Source organism: Macaca fascicularis, chromosome 11 (genome assembly GCF_037993035.2).
Source record: "Macaca fascicularis isolate 582-1 chromosome 11, T2T-MFA8v1.1".
NCBI lineage: Eukaryota > Metazoa > Chordata > Mammalia > Primates > Cercopithecidae > Macaca > Macaca fascicularis.
This window is the reverse complement of record NC_088385.1, coordinates 87,442,095-87,461,648: the sequence shown is the minus strand read 5'-3', so window position 1 is coordinate 87,461,648 and position 19,554 is coordinate 87,442,095. Positions and strand designations below refer to the sequence as shown.

General features: G+C 33.4%; 1 protein-coding gene across 2 annotated transcripts in view; it reads right to left on the bottom strand.

Moving 5' to 3' along the window:
- Positions 1 to 5,161: 5,161 nt before the first annotated feature.
- The window catches only part of PTPRQ (protein tyrosine phosphatase receptor type Q), a 266,655-nt gene continuing 252,262 nt past the window's right edge, over positions 5,162 to 19,554 (bottom strand). For both annotated transcript variants that reach the window (XM_015431259.4, XM_015431261.4), the window contains 6 exons: positions 16,554 to 16,688; positions 16,228 to 16,353; positions 14,932 to 15,080; positions 12,130 to 12,265; positions 6,705 to 6,828; positions 5,162 to 6,443 (listed from right to left, as the gene is read on the bottom strand). In XM_015431259.4, the coding sequence (XP_015286745.3) occupies positions 6,406 to 6,443; positions 6,705 to 6,828; positions 12,130 to 12,265; positions 14,932 to 15,080; positions 16,228 to 16,353; positions 16,554 to 16,688 (708 nt within the window). In that variant the 3' untranslated portion in view covers positions 5,162 to 6,405. The remainder of the gene's footprint in view (positions 6,444 to 6,704; positions 6,829 to 12,129; positions 12,266 to 14,931; positions 15,081 to 16,227; positions 16,354 to 16,553; positions 16,689 to 19,554) is intronic.

Here is a 19,554-nt window from a genome sequence, read left to right as displayed (position 1 = left end):
TGTTTTACTTAACTATCTTATAGTCAGATAAATGACTATGTATGATACTGAGTCTGAAATTATTTTCAACTTTCTTTGTGATACAGGAAGGAGTCATTCTTTGCGACTGATCCATGAGAACGTCAAAAGAATATGTGTTCTTTTTTTAGGGTATAAGAATTTCTCTCCCTAGAGAAATATTAATTCATATGTGTAGATTTTCTAATTCATTAACTTTATTTTTATATCATTAATTTGTCTTCTTGATCTAAAACTTCTATTATTTTACAGGTATGTCTAATTTGTAATAAATACATTAAATTTCTTTGGTATATTTCAGTATTTTGAGGTTATATTTATCATTTATTCAATCGTTTATTTTTACTTAAAACTGTAATTATCTTTTTTTTTAGCCAAGAGCTATACGGGTTTGAAATTAATATATAGAAAAATAAACGAAATTTTATTTCATTTAAATTTCAAAGTGCTGTACTTCTTTAAAAATATTATGTTTGCCTGGAAAAACTTTACTTGAATATTATAAAGATGAAATTTTAGAAAAATTCAGTTTATATAATAAGGAATCAGGTTGGAAATGCCTCAAAGTCAATAATCATATTTACTTTCTTTTCCTTTTTTAAAGTTAAAAGAAAAATGTTGAATGTGAAATTCCGCTAAAAACTAAGGAATAATTCCCTCTATTCCCATTAGGCTAATTTGAAGCTAATCATTATGATTATAATTCTGTATTCTATATATTTTTCAAGTGGCTATGTGAATCAATATGTCACATTTTTGGCATATTTGAATTCTTACAGAAAAAGCATCATAACTGTTATCATTATTGATACAAGAGCTAGAAAGAAATTATTTAGGCAGATAGGGAGGGTAAAAGAGTCCTTGGCAAGTTTTCCCTTTTAGTAAAAAGCAGCCCCCAAATTATTTCTTTTCTAACGAGGAGCAGCCTGAAAACTCGAGCTGCAGACATAGATAAGCAAGCTGGAAGCTTGCACGGGTGAATGTCAGTATTTGTTCCAATAGATTAAGGCTACCTGGGGGCCAGGTATGTTCAACATGGAGGGTCCATTTTCCCTTTTCTTTGTCACCACATGTACAGTAAAAGAAGCAGGCAACCTGGCGTCAGCCAGGTAGAGAACTCATCTGCATAATAAAAGATTAGAGTATGAATGGCCAGATTTTCACGTTCTATGCAAATAGCACACCTGGTCCGACCAATCTTTTGTGCCCTATGTAAATCAAACACCGCCTCCTCAAGCTCATCTATAAAACCTGCACTTCACCGCAGAAGTGGCAACCTGTTTTCTCTGGGGCCCCTCTCTGTAGCAACAGAGCTTTTCTCTTTCTTTTGCTTATTAAACTTCCGCTCTTAACCTCACTCTGGTGTGTCAGCTTCCTTATTTCCTTGGTGTGAGACAACGGACCTTGGCTATTACCTCAGACAAATGATGCCGCTTCATTATCATTATGTGTATTACAATCTAAACCTCATTGAGTGTTTACTCTGAACTAAGACTGCTCTACAAACATGTGAGGTAGCTTTTATAATTATCTCCATATTAGGAATGAGGAAATTGAGGTACAAACTGGTTATTGCTTTTTGCCGAAAATCACAAAATTAGTAAATACAGATGGATACCCATCCAATCTGGCCACAGATTTTAAAAATACTTGCTTATACAAATTTAATTATAGCGGATGAATTAATAAGGGAAAGAACGAAAAAGAATGAACAATAGAAAGACTAATTAATCTGAAAGTTCACCCAAGTAGGCTGTTTTCACATGTCCAAATTCCCTATAGTCCATGTACATGTTAAAAAGTTTTGAAATGGAGGTGAGCGCAAAATAGGATTAAAAAAATTGTCTTCTTGAGGCCTGTTTATTCCCAGGCTTCTGCGTGCTTCTTTTGAACATAAAATAAGGATGGTCATACCTGTGAAAGGAACTTGAACTCTAGCCAGATAGACCTGGATTTGAATTCCAGACTACCAATTACTGTCTGAGAGAATTTGGGCAATCTTCATCATCCCTCCATGCTTCCATTGCCTACCCTTTTAATGGAGTTGATCTCATAGGTGAAGTTTGAATTAGATAACATGCCAACTCAGGTTACGATTCCAGCACAGTGCCAGGTATGCCTTAAAGATGCAAATATTCAATTACAGAATCTTTCTTTTATATATTCTAGTTCTCCTTTTTGTCCTCTTCCTTCTCTCCTTTTCTTACTCTTCCCTCTTCTTTTGATTATTAGTAGGGTAAAGGACTTGATAGTATTTGATTGTATATACATACACACATATTACATATATATATAAATATATATAGAAATGCTATGGAGCTGTTTTGACTTTAACAACCTCTTCTCTTTTTTTAGCTTTATTTTCATAATTCTATAAATTCCAATGTTCTTTTTTCTTTCATTTTTAATATTTTAATTTTTTTACTTTTTAAACTTCTTTAATATTACTGTATTCATCAATAATTATTTTTACTCACTTAAATTTGTTCTAAGAGCTTATTTACCTCTAAAATTGTCTGTGGTTTCTGTTACTTATTTTCATATGATTAGCAGAAAATCTCTAACTGGCTAATAGGGAATTGGGACATATGATGATTAGGACCTTTCTTTATCACGAGCATTTTATACTATTCTAAGCATGTCATTTGACTTATGGAGAGACTGGCATAACGTTATGGAAAGAGTAGTTTTTGGGAGCCACAGAAACTCAGTTTTAACTTCAGCTTCAACTTTTACTAATAACTGTGGTTTCAGGCACAGCAATTAAGCTTTTGTTATCTTTCCTGTAATACAGGACCCTGCGATCTTAAAGGATTTTGTAAGGATTAATAGGGATGATGGATTTAAAAGTACTCTAAAAAGTTTATAATTTACTAAAATGACTTCTCAATCCAATAATACTGTTAGTGAAATTAAAATAATTTAAGGTTGTGACTTTAGAAACGTCATCTTGTTAACAGAAAATAATGCTTTTTTTAAAACCTATTAAATGAGTTTTATTTTCAGAGGACAATATCACAGATACTGATTTAGAATGTCCAGTTAAATCTTCTGAAATGAAAATTTTCTTTACTTGTTTTCCAAATTATATTTTATATTATTTGTGTACCTGTCCATATAATCAAAAATTCATTGAACAAGCACTAAATATTTTGTTTAGTAAAGTATCAATAGTCTTACTTACCAGAAGTCAATATATCTGCCATAATTTTTTCTTCAGTCTGTGCATGTGAAACGGACGTACAAATATGACACTAATACCCACAAAGTACAATATAATCTTACAATGGGATGCATTATCTTTTTGATAAACATTACACATTGACCAGTCTTAGTAAAAGATTATTCTAAGTTTGTAAAGTTCACTGTAATTTTCAAAACATTTTCCTATATGTAATCTAATCTGTTCCTCAGAACATCTCCATGAGCTAGTGGGTGTACTGTCCTGATTCTACGTGGAAACTCTATCCATATTTATAGAGTCATTTACCATGAAATATTACGTGTCCTAAGAAGACAAGCTGTTTTCGCCAAGATTATGCTTTATAAACTTTTTTCATATTTTTACTTTTAAATATAATTCAGTTGAGAATTTCAAATCATTGTGCCCCAAGTTTCTTACAATTTTTGACTGAGTTTTCTAAAAGTTGGCTAATGAAAATGGACATGATTATCAGAATAGCGGCTTGATTTATAGAAGACTTTGCTGAACTTAAATTTCATTTTAAAATCTAGTGTTTGCTACAATATGTGGAATGAATCACCATCTCCTTTACGAAGAGGTCAAGGTTTAATTCGTTTTTCTGCAAAAGACTTATTATACATTTCACCTATAAACTGAAAGAAGAAAACGACGCATTTTAAAGCAGAATGAAAGTAGAGGTGATACCCACAGCTGCTCTTGTCTCTGGCAAACCATTCTGAGAGGCTCCAGTTTCATTTGGTTCATATGAAACACATGTTGCTCATTTATTGTACATGTGCTTCAATGTATTTTGACAAATCGGATCTAAAAATGTTACAGATGTTCTTCATTATATTAATTAGCACTTAGTACCCACCTATAGAACCTGGGTGTAAATTGGCCCTTTCACAATATCATTTAAAGAAAATTTAGGTATCATTAATGTCTGGATTTCAACTTAATTTTAGTGTCTTGATATAGCTAGCTATGCATATTTTATAAATGCTTTGTTACAATTTTTTTTATAATGAAGCCAAATCTTTTAAAAACATGTTTTAAGTAATTTTAGGTAGATCTAAAATTGTTCTGATCCTGACTAATGTTTTTTAGAGATACATACATTATTCAACATATATCCTGAAATTAGGCAGCAATATTATAACTCAAGTACTTGCTAGAAATGACTCTCAGGACTATTCTATTTTTACTGAAGCAGAATCTGCGTTTTAACATAATCACCAGGTACTTCATATAAACATTAAAGTTTGATAAGCATGGTTAGAGGAGACTTAATATTCAAATTATGTTTTATGCATATACATATGCATATATACACGGGCCAAACTCTATCTTCTACACATCTGATTTATGCAGATATAATAGAAAGTGGATTGGCCTGTAGATTGAACTATGTTTTAAAATCATTTGATACACTAAAAAGGTTACTTTTTAGTGTATCAAACACAGGCTATGTTATCTGTCTTTGATGAATACAAACCCCATACTGGCTTGCCGTATATTTTCAATAATTGACACAAAGGAAACTAAAGCATGTATAATCTCAACTTGAATCTTTGAGAGTTCTCATCATTTTTTATTGTTTTTGCTAACTTTCTATAAACTTATTGGCTGGAACAGTAGTGGATTGTATTTATTTGTACTTCCTTGTCCTGAAAAACAAAAGGAAGTAAATTTTACATTTTTCTAGAGACTGTGAGACTAAGGGCTTTAATTTCTTGAATAGTAAATCCCACATTAAAATTACTTATGGATGTCTTAAGAAATAATTTTATCTTAATTATTTATATTATATTACATAAATTGTCATATCATACTTGTATGTATATCTTTATTTTAGATATTATATATGAGAATTAGTATAATTATTATGTCTTAATAGGATATACAAAATCAAACTTTTATTTACACAGGAACTTCTGAAATCATGCTGCAAGATAATTCATCAAAATTCAATTTTATTGGCCATAACATTTCTTATATGTATATTCCAGTGGAAATAAGCATAAGATGTAATTCTTATCATAGAAGAGAATAATTAATACTATTTATTTTTATTACTCTTAATTGAAATCTATTACAAAATAATTTCATATAATTCAAAACTTACCACATTGTCACTATTTAATAAGATGGAGGCTGAAATATTTTCTTTAAAGAAACCTCGAATTTGCTACACATGGTTAATTTCTTTGTTTTCAGTTCCACCAAGTATACCGCTCAAAATCAACCTCGGGAAATGAAATGACAGCCATTTAACATAATCCATTTGGAAGTCTCTGTTGGCACCACAGCAGCACATCATTGGTTTACAAGCTTGAAGCACACGTAGTGTTTTTATTACTCTTTTGATACATTTTTGCTGAAGAAACACTTCAGAATTGTTAATATTAGGTTGACTATATCTAATGGGCAAATACACTGATACATTTAACTATATATTTGAATATACAATACAGGGGTAAAACTTGTGTCTGAAAGTTTACAAATGTGTGTTGGCTAGAATAGTACTCGGTAACTTCATGTGTTGCACTTTTAATTTTTCTTTTTAGGTTCTCAAACTGAAGATCACAATGCAAATTAAATAGCCCTAAGTGTCCCTGAAGAGCTACTGTGTGTTGTATAAAGGCTAAGTAATCCCTGCCGTGTCAGGGGGTTACTGTTCAGCTGTTCGGGATCATGAGATGATATCTCAGCACTCATAAAACAGAGGACTCAAAACAGGGGCGTACATGGAAGTACAGATCATTATGACAGTCCTGGAAATTATCCACAAGAAACGTCAACACCATGTAAGCCAAAACACTACTGAATCAACATTTACAACTTTTGTTCAAAATTAAATCCAATACATAGGGAAATTTCACAATGAAACATTAATGCTAATATAATAATAATTTTCTATTTGGCTTATTCCAAAATATGCAGGACTTCAAAAACATATGGGATGTCTTTTCTTAAGCATTTAAAATACATAATATTTATTCTGTACAAAACAAATAATTATTCTGTATTAGCTATTTTCTAGAACTAGTCTTAAAATGTTCAGTCCATTTAGAAAGGCACAGTGAGGGAAGCATAGATATTTCTTTAAGTTTGCACATTTCAATTCAGAAGAATAAGGGGGTAACTTTGGCCCCTGTGATTTAAAAATCTCTTCCAATTGTATCCTTTGGTCTGAATATTTACATAGTGGTTTCTTCCCATTCAAGCTCAACATCACCTATAACAGAAAGTAACATGTTACAAGAGAGTATTGAAGTTAACAGTTCAAAATTTAAATGTTTCATGATAAAAATATAATGTAGACGGAAAAGGTATTATTAGCCCAATTTGCATTAGAGAGAAGTTAAAGAAAAAAAAAACTGATCTGTGCCCTAATCTAGCTTCTTAAACATTTTTAACATACGGTTATTCTGAAATTTATGTTCCTACTGTAGGTGGTAAACTAGTAAGTTGGGTACATATTGTTGTTTCTGTTTACCTTCCATAGCGTCCAAAGAGTCCATCTTCTGAAGTGCTGAATAGTTAACAAAACAGATGGGCTGATTACTTCCCTTATTCGATAAGAGATCCAGAATGCACTGGTGTAAAAAGATATACTGTGCCTAGACACCAAAGACAGAGTGGTTAAACAAATAGATTGATGAAGAGTTTTATACAGAGAGTTATATTGTTAAAGCTCAAAGCAGTACTGAATTCATCCAATAAATAGCTAAGTTATAGACACAGAACTTATCATGGTATATATATGATTTTCTACCATTTCAAATATGAGGCTTTCTAAATTCCTGTGGTCTCTTGAAGCTTCATGTTTTTTTCTAACACTTGTCACTAAACACCAAGTGTTAATATATTCTTTGTTACTGTGATTATAAGAAGTAGAAAATTGTATTACTTAAATTTGTTTATGAGTTTCCTTCTTTCTATTAGATCTAATTGAGTAAATTATCTTACAGTTTTCTTGTTAGAATGACTTTTGGAATATAAATGCTAAATTTACTTTTGAAATCTGTGAGTGAGTATATCTATATGCCATCAGTGCATTTAAAATATGTTTAACAAATCTGTTAGTCACCTGGATATGTGGCCTACTTAAGGTCAAGTATTTGGTCCTGCTTTGTAAATACAAGGCAATGGATCATTGAAATACCCAAACATCCAGGTAGTGGACAAGGACTTCTAACATTGCATTGGAATGTTTGGGCTAAATTCAGTACCATTTGGATCCTTTAAATGTTTTCAATATAATTCAATAACCTACTAGCATCTCTAAGCTTAGACCTTACCAAAAGTAGTTAAAGCTAAAAAAAAAAAATGTATATTTCAAATCACCCTCATTTGTACCTAACATATCTGACTTTAAAGGAGTATCATCAAATGTTTAAGACATATAATCAAATTGACAATGATTTAAATAGAACATTCTCAAAAGTGATCGGCCTCATAGGTTATATTAATATCTATTGCTACTATACTTCAAACTCTTTTGGAACTCCTCTATTGAAATTGTCTTCAGAAATTGCTAATTGTTATTAGGAATATCTATTTCTTTGTGGATTACAAAATGTTTCTGTGAACATCTCATTACTGGAGCGTCAGTTTTATGGGAGCAGAACTCTGTCATATTCACCGCTATATTCTGATTACCTATAATAGTGTCTGGCACATAGTAGTTGCATAATAAGTGTTTGTTCACTTAGTCTCATTTAATTTTCACAGCTAGGCAATCTTTACCATTTAAGGACAGATGTAATTTAAAGAAAATTCAAATGTCATTAGATGTCAAGCTTTGTAAATGAGGTGGATGATCAAGTTTATAGAATTCAATTTGGTAAGAAATGAAGTGTTGTTATAAAGCAATAAAATTTCTGTTGAAATTGCTAGTAAGTTACTTCTCAAGGTAATTCCAAGAGTGTGTTTTCAAACATACACGAAACAATGAATTACATTATTGGCAGAAATATGTTGACACAGTATAATCTTTCTGGAAATCATTTAAATTTATGAGTTCTAGCATTAAAAAACACATTTGAATTTGAAGTCACATTTGATATGTGAAACTTCTGACTGTCCTGATTTCATCTTCTCCACTGGAAAGAATGATAGGTGTAAACTTTGCCAGCAGAGGAGGCTGAGCTCTGTGAGACAGTCCTACAGGTTCCAAGGTCCCTCTGCCATTATGTGTTACTGCCAAGAAAGCAGCATACTGTTATGAAAAATGTTTAATCCCAGTTTCTGCCCTAGAGAGCCATATTACCTTAAGAATTAAACTCTTCTGATGCACAATTTCCTCACCTGGGGGTGGGAGTGTGTGTCATAAATCCTGTATTGTAAGACTTAAAGAATTTAACATATGTAAAATGCCCCACAAAAAACTGGACACCCAAAATGTTAACTTTTTTTTCTTCCCCTCTATGAGTTTACACCAGTAAATTTCCATTTACTTGAGGCACTAAAAGTATCTTAGGATATTAGCTCACTACAGAGAGTTCTCTCAGAAAGGCTTTTCAAATTTCCTGGGGCCACAATGTATTGTTGTTGGTTTTGTTGTTGTTGTTTGCAACAGAGTCTCGCTCTGTTGCTCAGGTTGGAGTGCAATGGCACAATCTTGGCTCACTGCAACCTCTGCCTCCCGGTTTCAAGCGATTCTCCTGTTCTCCTGTCTCAGCCTCTGGAGTAGCTGGGATTATAGGCATGCACCACCACGCCCAGCTGATTTTGTATTTTTAGTAGAGACAGGGTTTTGCCATGTTGGTCAGGCTGGTCTCCAACTCCTGACCTCTGGTGATCCACCCACCTCGGCCTCCCAAAGTGCTGGGATTACAGGCATAAGCTACTGCGCCCAGTGCCCAGTGCATTGTTTTTTGAGTGAAAGAAATCAAAGCTTTCTCCTGGGTAAGGGCCATGCCCCTCAGTGCCTTTTAGTGGCAGTATATTGCTGAAGTTGCTGCTGTAGTATGTGCTAAGACAGGAACATTCCTCATAGAAACTGCAATCACTCTGGAGTGCAGAAGAAAATAAACTGCTCTTGTGCAAGGCAATGCTGGTTTGTAAGCACTGGAGGTGAAGTGTGGTCATTTTTCTGTTTGTCACCACAGGGAAAAAACAGTGAAGAGTCTAACTTCTGGGAACTAAGACAGATCAAAGAGGGCTTCCGGGTACCTGATTTTCAGCGAGGAGAGAATCTTACTGGACATTTACTGCCTGCTGGGCACCATGTTGGTGATTTACAAACTTTCTCTTATTTAATACTGCTAATAAGTTTGTGAAAAGTGTAACAGGGCTATTTTACAAAAGAGAAATAGTTCAGAGAGGCTAATTAAACAAAGTCACAGAGCCAACAATTAGCAGAGCTGTATTATGAATTTAATTCTCTGACTTCAAAAACCTTCCCTTTCGAATCCCTGCCCCACTCTCAAATCCCCATCCCAAGCTGTGACAATTTGTTATGGCTGGTTAAACAGAATAATGTATGAAGTTTATAACATTTTGAGTACTAACTTGGGTAAAATTATTAATAGACATTCTTGAAGACACTCTTTACAGAATTCAATTCTACAAAGTTGTAGAGCATGGAAGTTTTTTCAACTTTTACTGTTTGAAGATTGACTCTAGACACTAGAAGGAAACCATCAGTTCCATCCTCTATCCTACCCAAGAGAGCGAACCCTTAATTTCATTGAGAGCACTGATCCCAGTGTGTATGTGTACACCTGGGGACATGGGAGGAAAATGTTAGCTTTCTATTTATCTTTATTTTTAACTAAAAAAGAGAAGGAAATTGAATTTTAATAACGATTAATAGTTGGATTGATATTAGAGCCTTCATAAGACCCCTTAAGATGAGCTACCTAATTTGTTAGCCCAACTTGGATTAGAGAGAATGCAAAATGTAAAGTTCCATTACAAAATATGAAGTTCCTGTCTCAAAATGTAATTTTAAGATTTTCAAAATAGTGACAGCAAACATTAAACCAATTTCAGGGCCCTTTTGAGTGTGAGGACCTGTGAAACTACCCATGTTGCATACCCATGAAGCTGGCCCTGGTCATGTATAATATTCCATTTCTGAAGTATCCTGCGGGAAGAGTGACATTTAACTCTTTTGGTAACTCAACATATGAGGGAATGTATATGCATTATATTACCTAGTTCACCTAACTAATTATCACAGAATTGAAGTAGCTACGGAAGATTACTACAAAGAGACTGTGGATTAAAGATAATATTTATCATGCAAGCCCAAATGGATGTCAAAAAATTGGCAAGGCTGACACATTCATCATACTCCTGGAATACTCCTGTAGCCATACTAGGAGGTAAAAATAACAGCAAGGTAATCAGACCTGACAAAAAGCTAGACCAGCTTTTTTAAAAAGCATAAAAACTTAAAATATATACTTAAAACAACTATCAAAAGAGAAATGCTTTGTCCTAAGTGTATATTTTATTTATTGAAAATACCTAATGATAATAAGAAGCCTTAGCAATTAGCAAGGTTTTGAAAATATTGCTTATTCAATATTTATCTCATGCTTTTCAATTTCTCATTTTATTTATGTTTATAATTTACATAATTAAACAGTCTACATTTAAAGGTAAATATATCTGCATTAGAGTGGAAGCTCAAACATCTTTCCTAAAAGGGACACTTGTCCAAAAAGTTTGGATATCTCTGGTCTAGAACAGCATCTTCCAAGGAGGATTAATGTTCCATGACATAGTATTACAGATTTGGATCAAAAAGTGTTGAAGAGTTCTACAATCAAAGTTTAAGAAAAGTTGTCCATACAGCTCCGTCTTTGTAATTGTCAGTGAAATTAGCATTAAGGCCCTAAACATTTAGGTGCTTAAAAATCAGTTTAATTACTTTCTCATACTTATTTTAACAGAGAACTCTTTTTCTGAAATCTTTAACTACTTTGATACCACTTCTGTTTTCTAGAATGTAACCTGGAAAATACTGTTACAGCAGGCCTGCGTATTTACTGCAAGAAAATCTCTATTTGTATAGCATACAAATTCCAATCCAAAGCTATAGATAGGAATATTGTGTATATTGTAGTTATACAGACTAGGGTTTGAATTTTGGCTCTGGCACTTTTCGGTAATATTATCTTGGAATATCACTTAACTTCTTGGAATATGTGCTTCCCTGTTTGTGAAGCAGAGCCAGTAATACTTAGTCTGTTGGTTGGTTTTACTGGCCTTGCCTTACAAATAAAGAAATTAATTTAATAAAGATTAAATAAGATAATACATATGAAGGGTCTAGTATAGCACCTGGAACTCAGCAGACACTCAATAGAGGCTTTTTAGCTTCATTACCATAGTACTGTGTGATTTTTTAAAATAAAAATTGGATATATTTTGTAAATTTTTTTTGCCTACAAACCAAAACAACAAACAAAAAACTCCCAGTTAATAGTTGATAGCCTGCTACAATAATCATTATTAGTACTGGTATGCAATAGGGATACATATGGAGAAGTCAAATCTATAAAACTTCATTACAGTCAATATTTTAAACTGTTTTCCCAGTTATAACTTTTCAAAAGATAATGATATTGAAAAGATATTGATTTGAGTTCATTTCCAGAGATCCCAAAGTTGCTAAACGATAAAGATAAATCAATTTTATAGGTTATTTCCTACATGCCTATCAGTATAACAAGTTAAGATGAGCCATCAGTAACAATGTTGCAGGGTGACTATGGCACGTGGGCATTAGTTCTCCTATAAACTCCGTCAGCTGCCCTCCCGAAGACCTCCCCTAAAGGCTTATAAATGTGGGAAAAGAGGGTGTTTGCATCCACCATGCAAATACAGCTTCAAGCCCATGTCCATACAGATTGCTGCCACAAATTCTAGAACTTTAGAATGCAGTGCAGGTTTAGAGATCTTACCAGATTCTGCACCATGCACATTCTTTCACTTCTCAGTTCAGCTACTAGTCCATATATATCCACAAAATCATGGTCATTTATATGTTGTGTTAAATGGTCCAGAGCAATAAAAACTCCAGTTCTTCCAACTCCAGCACTACAGGAAGAGTAAATTACATGAAAATTACTCAGTAAAGTGTTGTTCATTTTGATGGGGATAAAGATAATGAGCTATGATAGCAATAAATCCTAACAGTTTCTTCTCTTATTTGGAGGCAGGTTTTCTTTGGAATTTCTTTGGATTTTTAATGGTTTCCAAGACTATTTAAACAAGGCAAGATGATTATCATTAATATGCTATCAAATATTTGAGTTTCTCTTTCTTTAATCAGTGGAGCTTAACCTCTTATTTCTTAATATTTTAGGGGGTGTTGTTGAAGTATAGAGATTTTTTAAAATCACTGAAAATTCTTAATACCAGAGACTCTGTATTGACCGAATATTCAGTTACCAGCAGAAATGCTAAACGTTGCAAATGTCAAATATTTAGCTCATATAGCATTTTCTTTGCTTCATTTTGAAAAATAGTCTTGCAATTGTCCTTTTCACTTTCTTTCTCAAGAATTTATTTTGCCTCCTATAGATAATAAAATTGAAAAACTATTTCTATTTAAAAACTTATATTAATACTCAAAGACAGGCACGTGCTTCACAGAAACTGTTAACTGATAAACCTCACAAGATCAATTCAGAAATTCCTATTATCAGAAAGACAAGATTCCTAGGAAATTAAATGGTTAATAGAGGAAGTTAATCTAAAAACTTTTTTTGAAAGGTCATCTCGTCTTATAAATATTACTTTGAACCACATGAAACTGCCATTTTTGTAGTTCTATAGTAAGAAACATTCAAATATTGGCAATTTCCTATGATTTGACCTAAGAAATTGTGAGCCTACAACATAAAACTGATTATAGTAACATGTATACATACATGCCACACAGCAATTGAATTGTCAAATATATTTTGAGTGTCAAACACTGTTCTGGGCACCTGGGTCATAGCAGTGGACAATGTAAAGTCCCTGCACTTACAGAGTTTATAGTCTAGAGGAAAACGACACATAAATAAACAGACAAAGAACGTGCCTGGTGGTAAGGAGTCCCATACTGAAAAAAAGATGAATCAGGTTAAGGAGATAGAGGGTGATAGGGTAGGATAGGGTCAGCAGAGAAACCTTCTCTGCTAACGTAATATTTGAAAAGAAACTCGCATAAGGTTAGGGTGCACACCCTGTGGGTATCTGGGAGAGGATCATGGTAGCCAGAAGCAGCAAAATGAGAACAGACCTGAAGTGGGAGCATTTTTGAATGTTCAAAAATCAGGGGACACCAGGGAGGTGATACAGTGATGAGTGAGGGGTAGCCAGAGATGAAAGTATTTGCTGGTGGGTTAGATGTGGAATGTGAGAGGAAGCAGAATCAAGAATGACTCCAGAGCTTCTGGCTCAAACAGAAGGGACTTGCTTTTTACCAAGATAGGGACAACTGAGCAGGGGTGAATTTGGAGATTGAGTCAAGAGTTCTGTTTTGTCCACATCAAATTTCTAGAACTTTTTAGTCATTCAGGCTGTCAAGTTGAATTGGAAGCTAAATGTAGAAGTCTGAAGTCAAGGTGAGAAGTTGGAGTTGGAGATAAATATTTAGTAGATGGTTTTCAAATGATATTTAAAGATAGTCAACAATATGAATATACCTTCTTCTTATCTCTTATCTATTTAAACCACAAAGGAGGAGACTCTACTCTTTTTGAGGCTAAAAAGGAGAAAGTACTTTTCTTTTAGTGCCCATGGCAGTGTATTTGCATGATACGGAGAAACTGAAGGCAGTTACTGCCCATCAAAGGTTTTACTCATCAATGATGCCAGCATAAAATTAATCACTGACTGTAGAAGCAAATCGTTGTACTGTTTTTAGTATATACTATTATATTAAGCTTTTTACCTATATGAAGGGATTTGAAATTGAGAAGGTAAAAATGAGGCTTTTGCTTTTTGTTCTCATGTTTTATAAATACAAGCATTGTTCATATATTTTATAATGAGCAAGCATTTATGTATTAGTCTTATGATTTTAAAAATCCAGGAATTTATAGAAAATTTATAATCATTTAAACTACATATTGAATTTTTTAAAATAAAAGTTTAAAAACTGAATGAATTTATCTTTTCTTACATACAGTATTTAACCACATTAATTATAGTACACTCCTGTTAAAAAAATTAAAAGTTATTTTTACTTAAAAATATTTTTATTGTGGTGAAAGATGAATAACAGAGAATCTACCAATTTGCCCATTTTACATGTACAATTCAGTGGCATTAAGTACATTCTCAGTGTTATGCAAATATCAACACTATATATTTCCAGAACTTTTCATCATCCCAAATAGAAGGTATTAGATAATTTTTCATCTCTCTCCTCACTAGTAACCACAACTCTACTTTCTGCCTCTATTTATTTACCCATTCTGAGTATCTCATTTAAGTAGAATTCATGCTACATTTTCCTCTAATCTCCAAACTTCATGTGTGAAAGAGACTCAAGCCAAGACTGATTTAGATCTATCATGTCAGAAAACATAAATCATACCAATGTGTCCAGAAATGCTAAATGTGATACCTCTGAAGATGGCAAGCTGGAAGAAATTTACATGACCATTTTATAAAAAATAACCAATAGAATTATAATAATAAAAAGACCAATGGGTTCAAAGGCCATTTCTGGCGTTTAATAGATGTTTCTAAAAATATCGCTTTCTTACCTGCAGTGAACAATCATAGGTGTGGTGTCATGTGCTCTGCTTGCTCGAACCAGCTTCACAAAGTGAATTAGAGCGGCACTATTCTCAGGAACCCCATGCTCTGGCCAGGCAGTAAAGTTACACTGTTGAACAGTCATGCAATCCCCATGCTAGACAAAGGGACGGATTAATGAATGACAAAACTATTTAAGTTCCACAACGAAGGCAGAAGGCAATTGTCCCAGTTTTTGAAGGTGATCTTTTAAAAATGACTATTTACCAAACGAAAGAAAATGTTTTCATTATTTCCTATAAGAAAGATTTTTACTGTTACAATAGAGTATGGATGAAAACAATAAGAAAGCTTGGAAATAAATCTTAATATAGAACATTAATATTCAAACATAGCATGCTATTTTGTCACACTCAGGATAACAGGTATTGAAACAATTTTGACCCAAAGCTTAAATGAACATTTTCACAAATTATTCCATACACAGGTATTGAGTATCTGTTATGTGAAAAGTATAAAGATCCTTATATCATCTTCTGTGTGTATAGGGATTTATATAAACTGATAAAGTGAGATCCCATACTACCTTTTCTATATTGGCTGCAGATTAAATAGAAAATCAAATTATTGGCAGGGCGCAGTGGCTCATGCCTGTAATCCCAGCACTTTGGGAGGCCCAGGAGGGTGGATCATGAGGTCAGGAGATCGAGACCATCTTGGCTAACAAGGTGAAACCCCATCTCTACTAAAAATACAAAAAATTAGCCGGGCATGGTAGCGGGCGCCTGTAGTCCCAGCTACTTGGGAGGCTGAGGCAGGAGAATGGCGTGAACCCGGGAGGCAGAGCTTGCAGTGAGCCGAGATTGCACCATTGCACTCCAGCCGGGAGACAGAGTGAGGCTCCGTGTCAAAAAAAAAAAAAAAAAAAGAAAGAAAATCAAATTATTAGGATTCAGGAGATGAGTGACTTGGGAAATTGCTGTCTCAAGTCAAATATTACAGTTTCTTCATTAAATAAAATAAAGCTGGTGATCTCGGCATTTTCTCTCCTTCTGCTCTTGTCAACCTAAGAATGTGATGCTAATTGGTTAATACAGACTTTAACTAGAGTGATCTGGAACAAATACTGTGACATTGATATGAAAGTTGGATATCGATTCAAAACTCTGTTCAGAAGACAGTACAAAAGCATTGTTGAATACACAGGTGTCCTTGAAAGGGATAGTTCTAGAAATCAATTTTATTTTAGACATTTAGATCCTTCATATTTTATATCAGGTTCCCTTGTCCCCCCCTGTTTTTACCCTTTCAATTTTCAGATCCCTGATAGTCCAATCTATTTGAACATCCTCCATTAGCTTTGTAATCACTATATCTCCAAAGACGGTAACTGGCTTGTTGTCCTCTGGCCAATACTGATGGCATCTGATCTGCATTCAGAGAAAATCATCAGTCATAACAGTCATTGTTATATTGATATATATATGTATATCACAGTTATTACGACTAAGTTAAAATTACTTTATAGATGTCCAGGTTATTGATGACTCACAGTATTAGGTGAAATAGTCAAACATATGTTAACACAATTGTAAAACAACATTTGTGAAAACATTTTCAAATAACTTACCCTTCCTTTTTCAAAACACTGTGTTAGCATTACTAATGTTTTTGCTCTGGTTTCCCACACCATTCTCCAAAAATCTCCAACTGTTCCTGGTAGTGGACCTTGAGTAGCAATAAATTCGTTTGGACATAAATAGCCCTAGAAGGATATAATGAGAAACATTGCATCACTGTGTTCATAGATATAGTGTTTTAGTTTTCAAAGCATGAAACAAATGCTGGTTGTAAAATTACCTAACATTTTAGAATATCGTAAATACTAGATAATCTTAAATAATCAAAGTTTCTAGCGTCTAAATTTATCCTCACAATCTGATATACTACACAACAAATGGTTCTCAAAATTTATATCTAACTTTTGAATAACACATTAGGGACTACATAATAATAATAGTTACAATAATAACATAACTTAATAAAGGTCTTAAGTCTGAGTCTTCATAGCAGGCAGTTTGCTAAGCATCTTATATTCAATATTCTTACAAAAACATTGTGAATTAGTACTAATATTATGCACATTTTATAGATGAAGATATTGAGGCTTAGAAAGGTGAAGTAACTTGCCAAGATCTCAACCCTGCGAAGGCAGGTTAAGCCCAGAATCAGCTCTCTAAACCCACTCCATGATATTATTGCCATATATTTATTGGTTGTGCAGATATATGTATACTCTTCCTCTAAGAAATTACTTATCTACTTAAACTGTGGCATTAGTCATTAGTCTAGTGGCATTTACTGTCTGGAATTCTGACCCAAGAAATACATGGTAATATGAAGGTTCATTTCACTAACATAGTAAACTCATAGGACATGAGATCTGTCTTAAATCTATTATGACATCCTTGTGGATATTTATCAAGTTGCTCTGAAACTTGGTCTATTTACCTGGAACATAAAAGCATGACACTTGAGTTTATATAATTGTGAACAGTATCTGTGGATTTCTTTTCAAGAAAGGTAATGTATAAGTGAAAAAGTAGTAATGGAATGACATCTGTTTCAAACAGGAAGATGCTTCCAGGAATGGGGAATAAAAGGTAAAATTCACTTTTTTACATTGAAATTGTCTCAGTAGTCAGAGAACAGTAATACAAAAAATAACATATATTTAAATTTGCCAGGGACTCTAGAATGTAATCCAGCAAGTTTATTTTACTTTAAAAAATAATGAGGAGGCACTTTAGGTGATTTTCCCAAATTGCAGTGCAAGTCAGGCACATTTGCTTGTGGAAAATCTTGAGTCTCTTAAATACACAGTATACTACAGCATTTCTGTCTTTCCAGTCTCAGCCGAAAGACCTAAATATGTAGTTCATGTGTAAGGGATCTTTTCTTATTAAAAATAATATATGTTGAATGTAGAATATTTTGAAAATTTAGAAAAATATATAATAGAAAGTAGAATTCACCTATAATCCCGCTATCCAGAGTGAAGGACCATTAACATTTTGGTTGATTTCTTTACAGACTTTTTAAATATGCACATTCTCCACTCAATCAATATTTGTGAGTGACTATTACGTTCCAGACACTATTTTAGGAGCTGGGGTTTCATCACTGACCAAAGACACTGAAATTCCTACCCTCATTTTTTTTATCACTAGGAAAAATAGACACTGTCTATTAATGTATATTAAATATGCAAATTACATAGAATTTATAAAAGTGGTAAGGGCTATGAGAGAAAGTTTTCAGAAAATAGGCTTTTTAGAAAATAGTTGTTCAGAAATAGATTATTCAGAAAAAATAAATACCTCATGAGAACATGCGATATTTATTTTTCTGTTCCTGGCTTATTTCACTTATCATAATGTTCTCCAAGCTCATCTCCAAACTTCACATATCACTGGTGATATATGAAGAAAGTTTTGAAGAAGGAAGGAAGTGAGGCTTGCAGTATTTGGGGGAAAACAATTGTGGGTAGAAGGAAAATCAAGTCCAACCACCTTAAAGGAGAGGGGTGTCAGGAATGTTCTAAGAACAGCAGGTGCCTGGTGTAGAGTAAATGAGGGGGAGGAGTAACAGATAATGACCAGTAAAAGCAGGGAGGATAAGTGGTGCTTTAGGTCCTAAAAGGTAATTATAAGACTTTGGTTTTTACTCTGAATGATACAGAAAGTCACTGAAAGGTTTTGAACATAGTGTATGGTTTAACAGTTTCACGTGGGCTTCCATAGACCAACCTTTGGGAGTTTAAAAGGTGAAAGGAGGGAGAATAGTTAGAGGGTTCTTGTAACAATTCAGCCAAGAAATATTGGTAGCATGGGTGATATCAATGGAGATAGTGAGAAGTGATCAGATATGGATACATTCTGAAGGCAAAACCAACCGAATTTGCTAATAGATTTGATATGAGGTATGAGAGAAACAGAAATTAATAATGACTCCAAAGGAAGATGGGGAAGACTCCAGATGAGGAGTTTTTAATCATATTTTCCTATTATTTTGACATATAATAATTGCACATTTTTATGAAATACAGTGTGACAATTTTGATACATGTATACAATGTGTAATAGTCAAGTCAGGGTAACAAGCATATCCATCTCCTTAAACATTTATCATTTCTTTGTGTTGGGAACATCCAAAATCTGCTCTTGTAGCTATTTGAAAATATACCATAAATTGTGGTTTATTATAGTCACACTACAGAGCTATAGACACTAGAATTTATTTCTCCTATCTAGCTGTAATTTTGTATTCATTAACCAATCTCTTATTCTCGCCTCTTCCCCTTCCCAGCTTTTAACCACTATTCTACTCTCTACTTTCACGAGATCAATTTTTTCAGCCTCTGCATAAGTGGGAACATGTGGTATTTATTTTTCTGTTCCTGGCTTATTTGAATTATCGTAATATTCTCCAAGTTCATCCATGTTGCCACAAATGACAGGATTTCATTCTTTTACATGGCTAAATAGTATTTCATTGTGTATATATAGCATATTTTCTTTATTCATTCATCTGTTGATGAATACTTAGGTTGATACTTTATCTTTGCTATT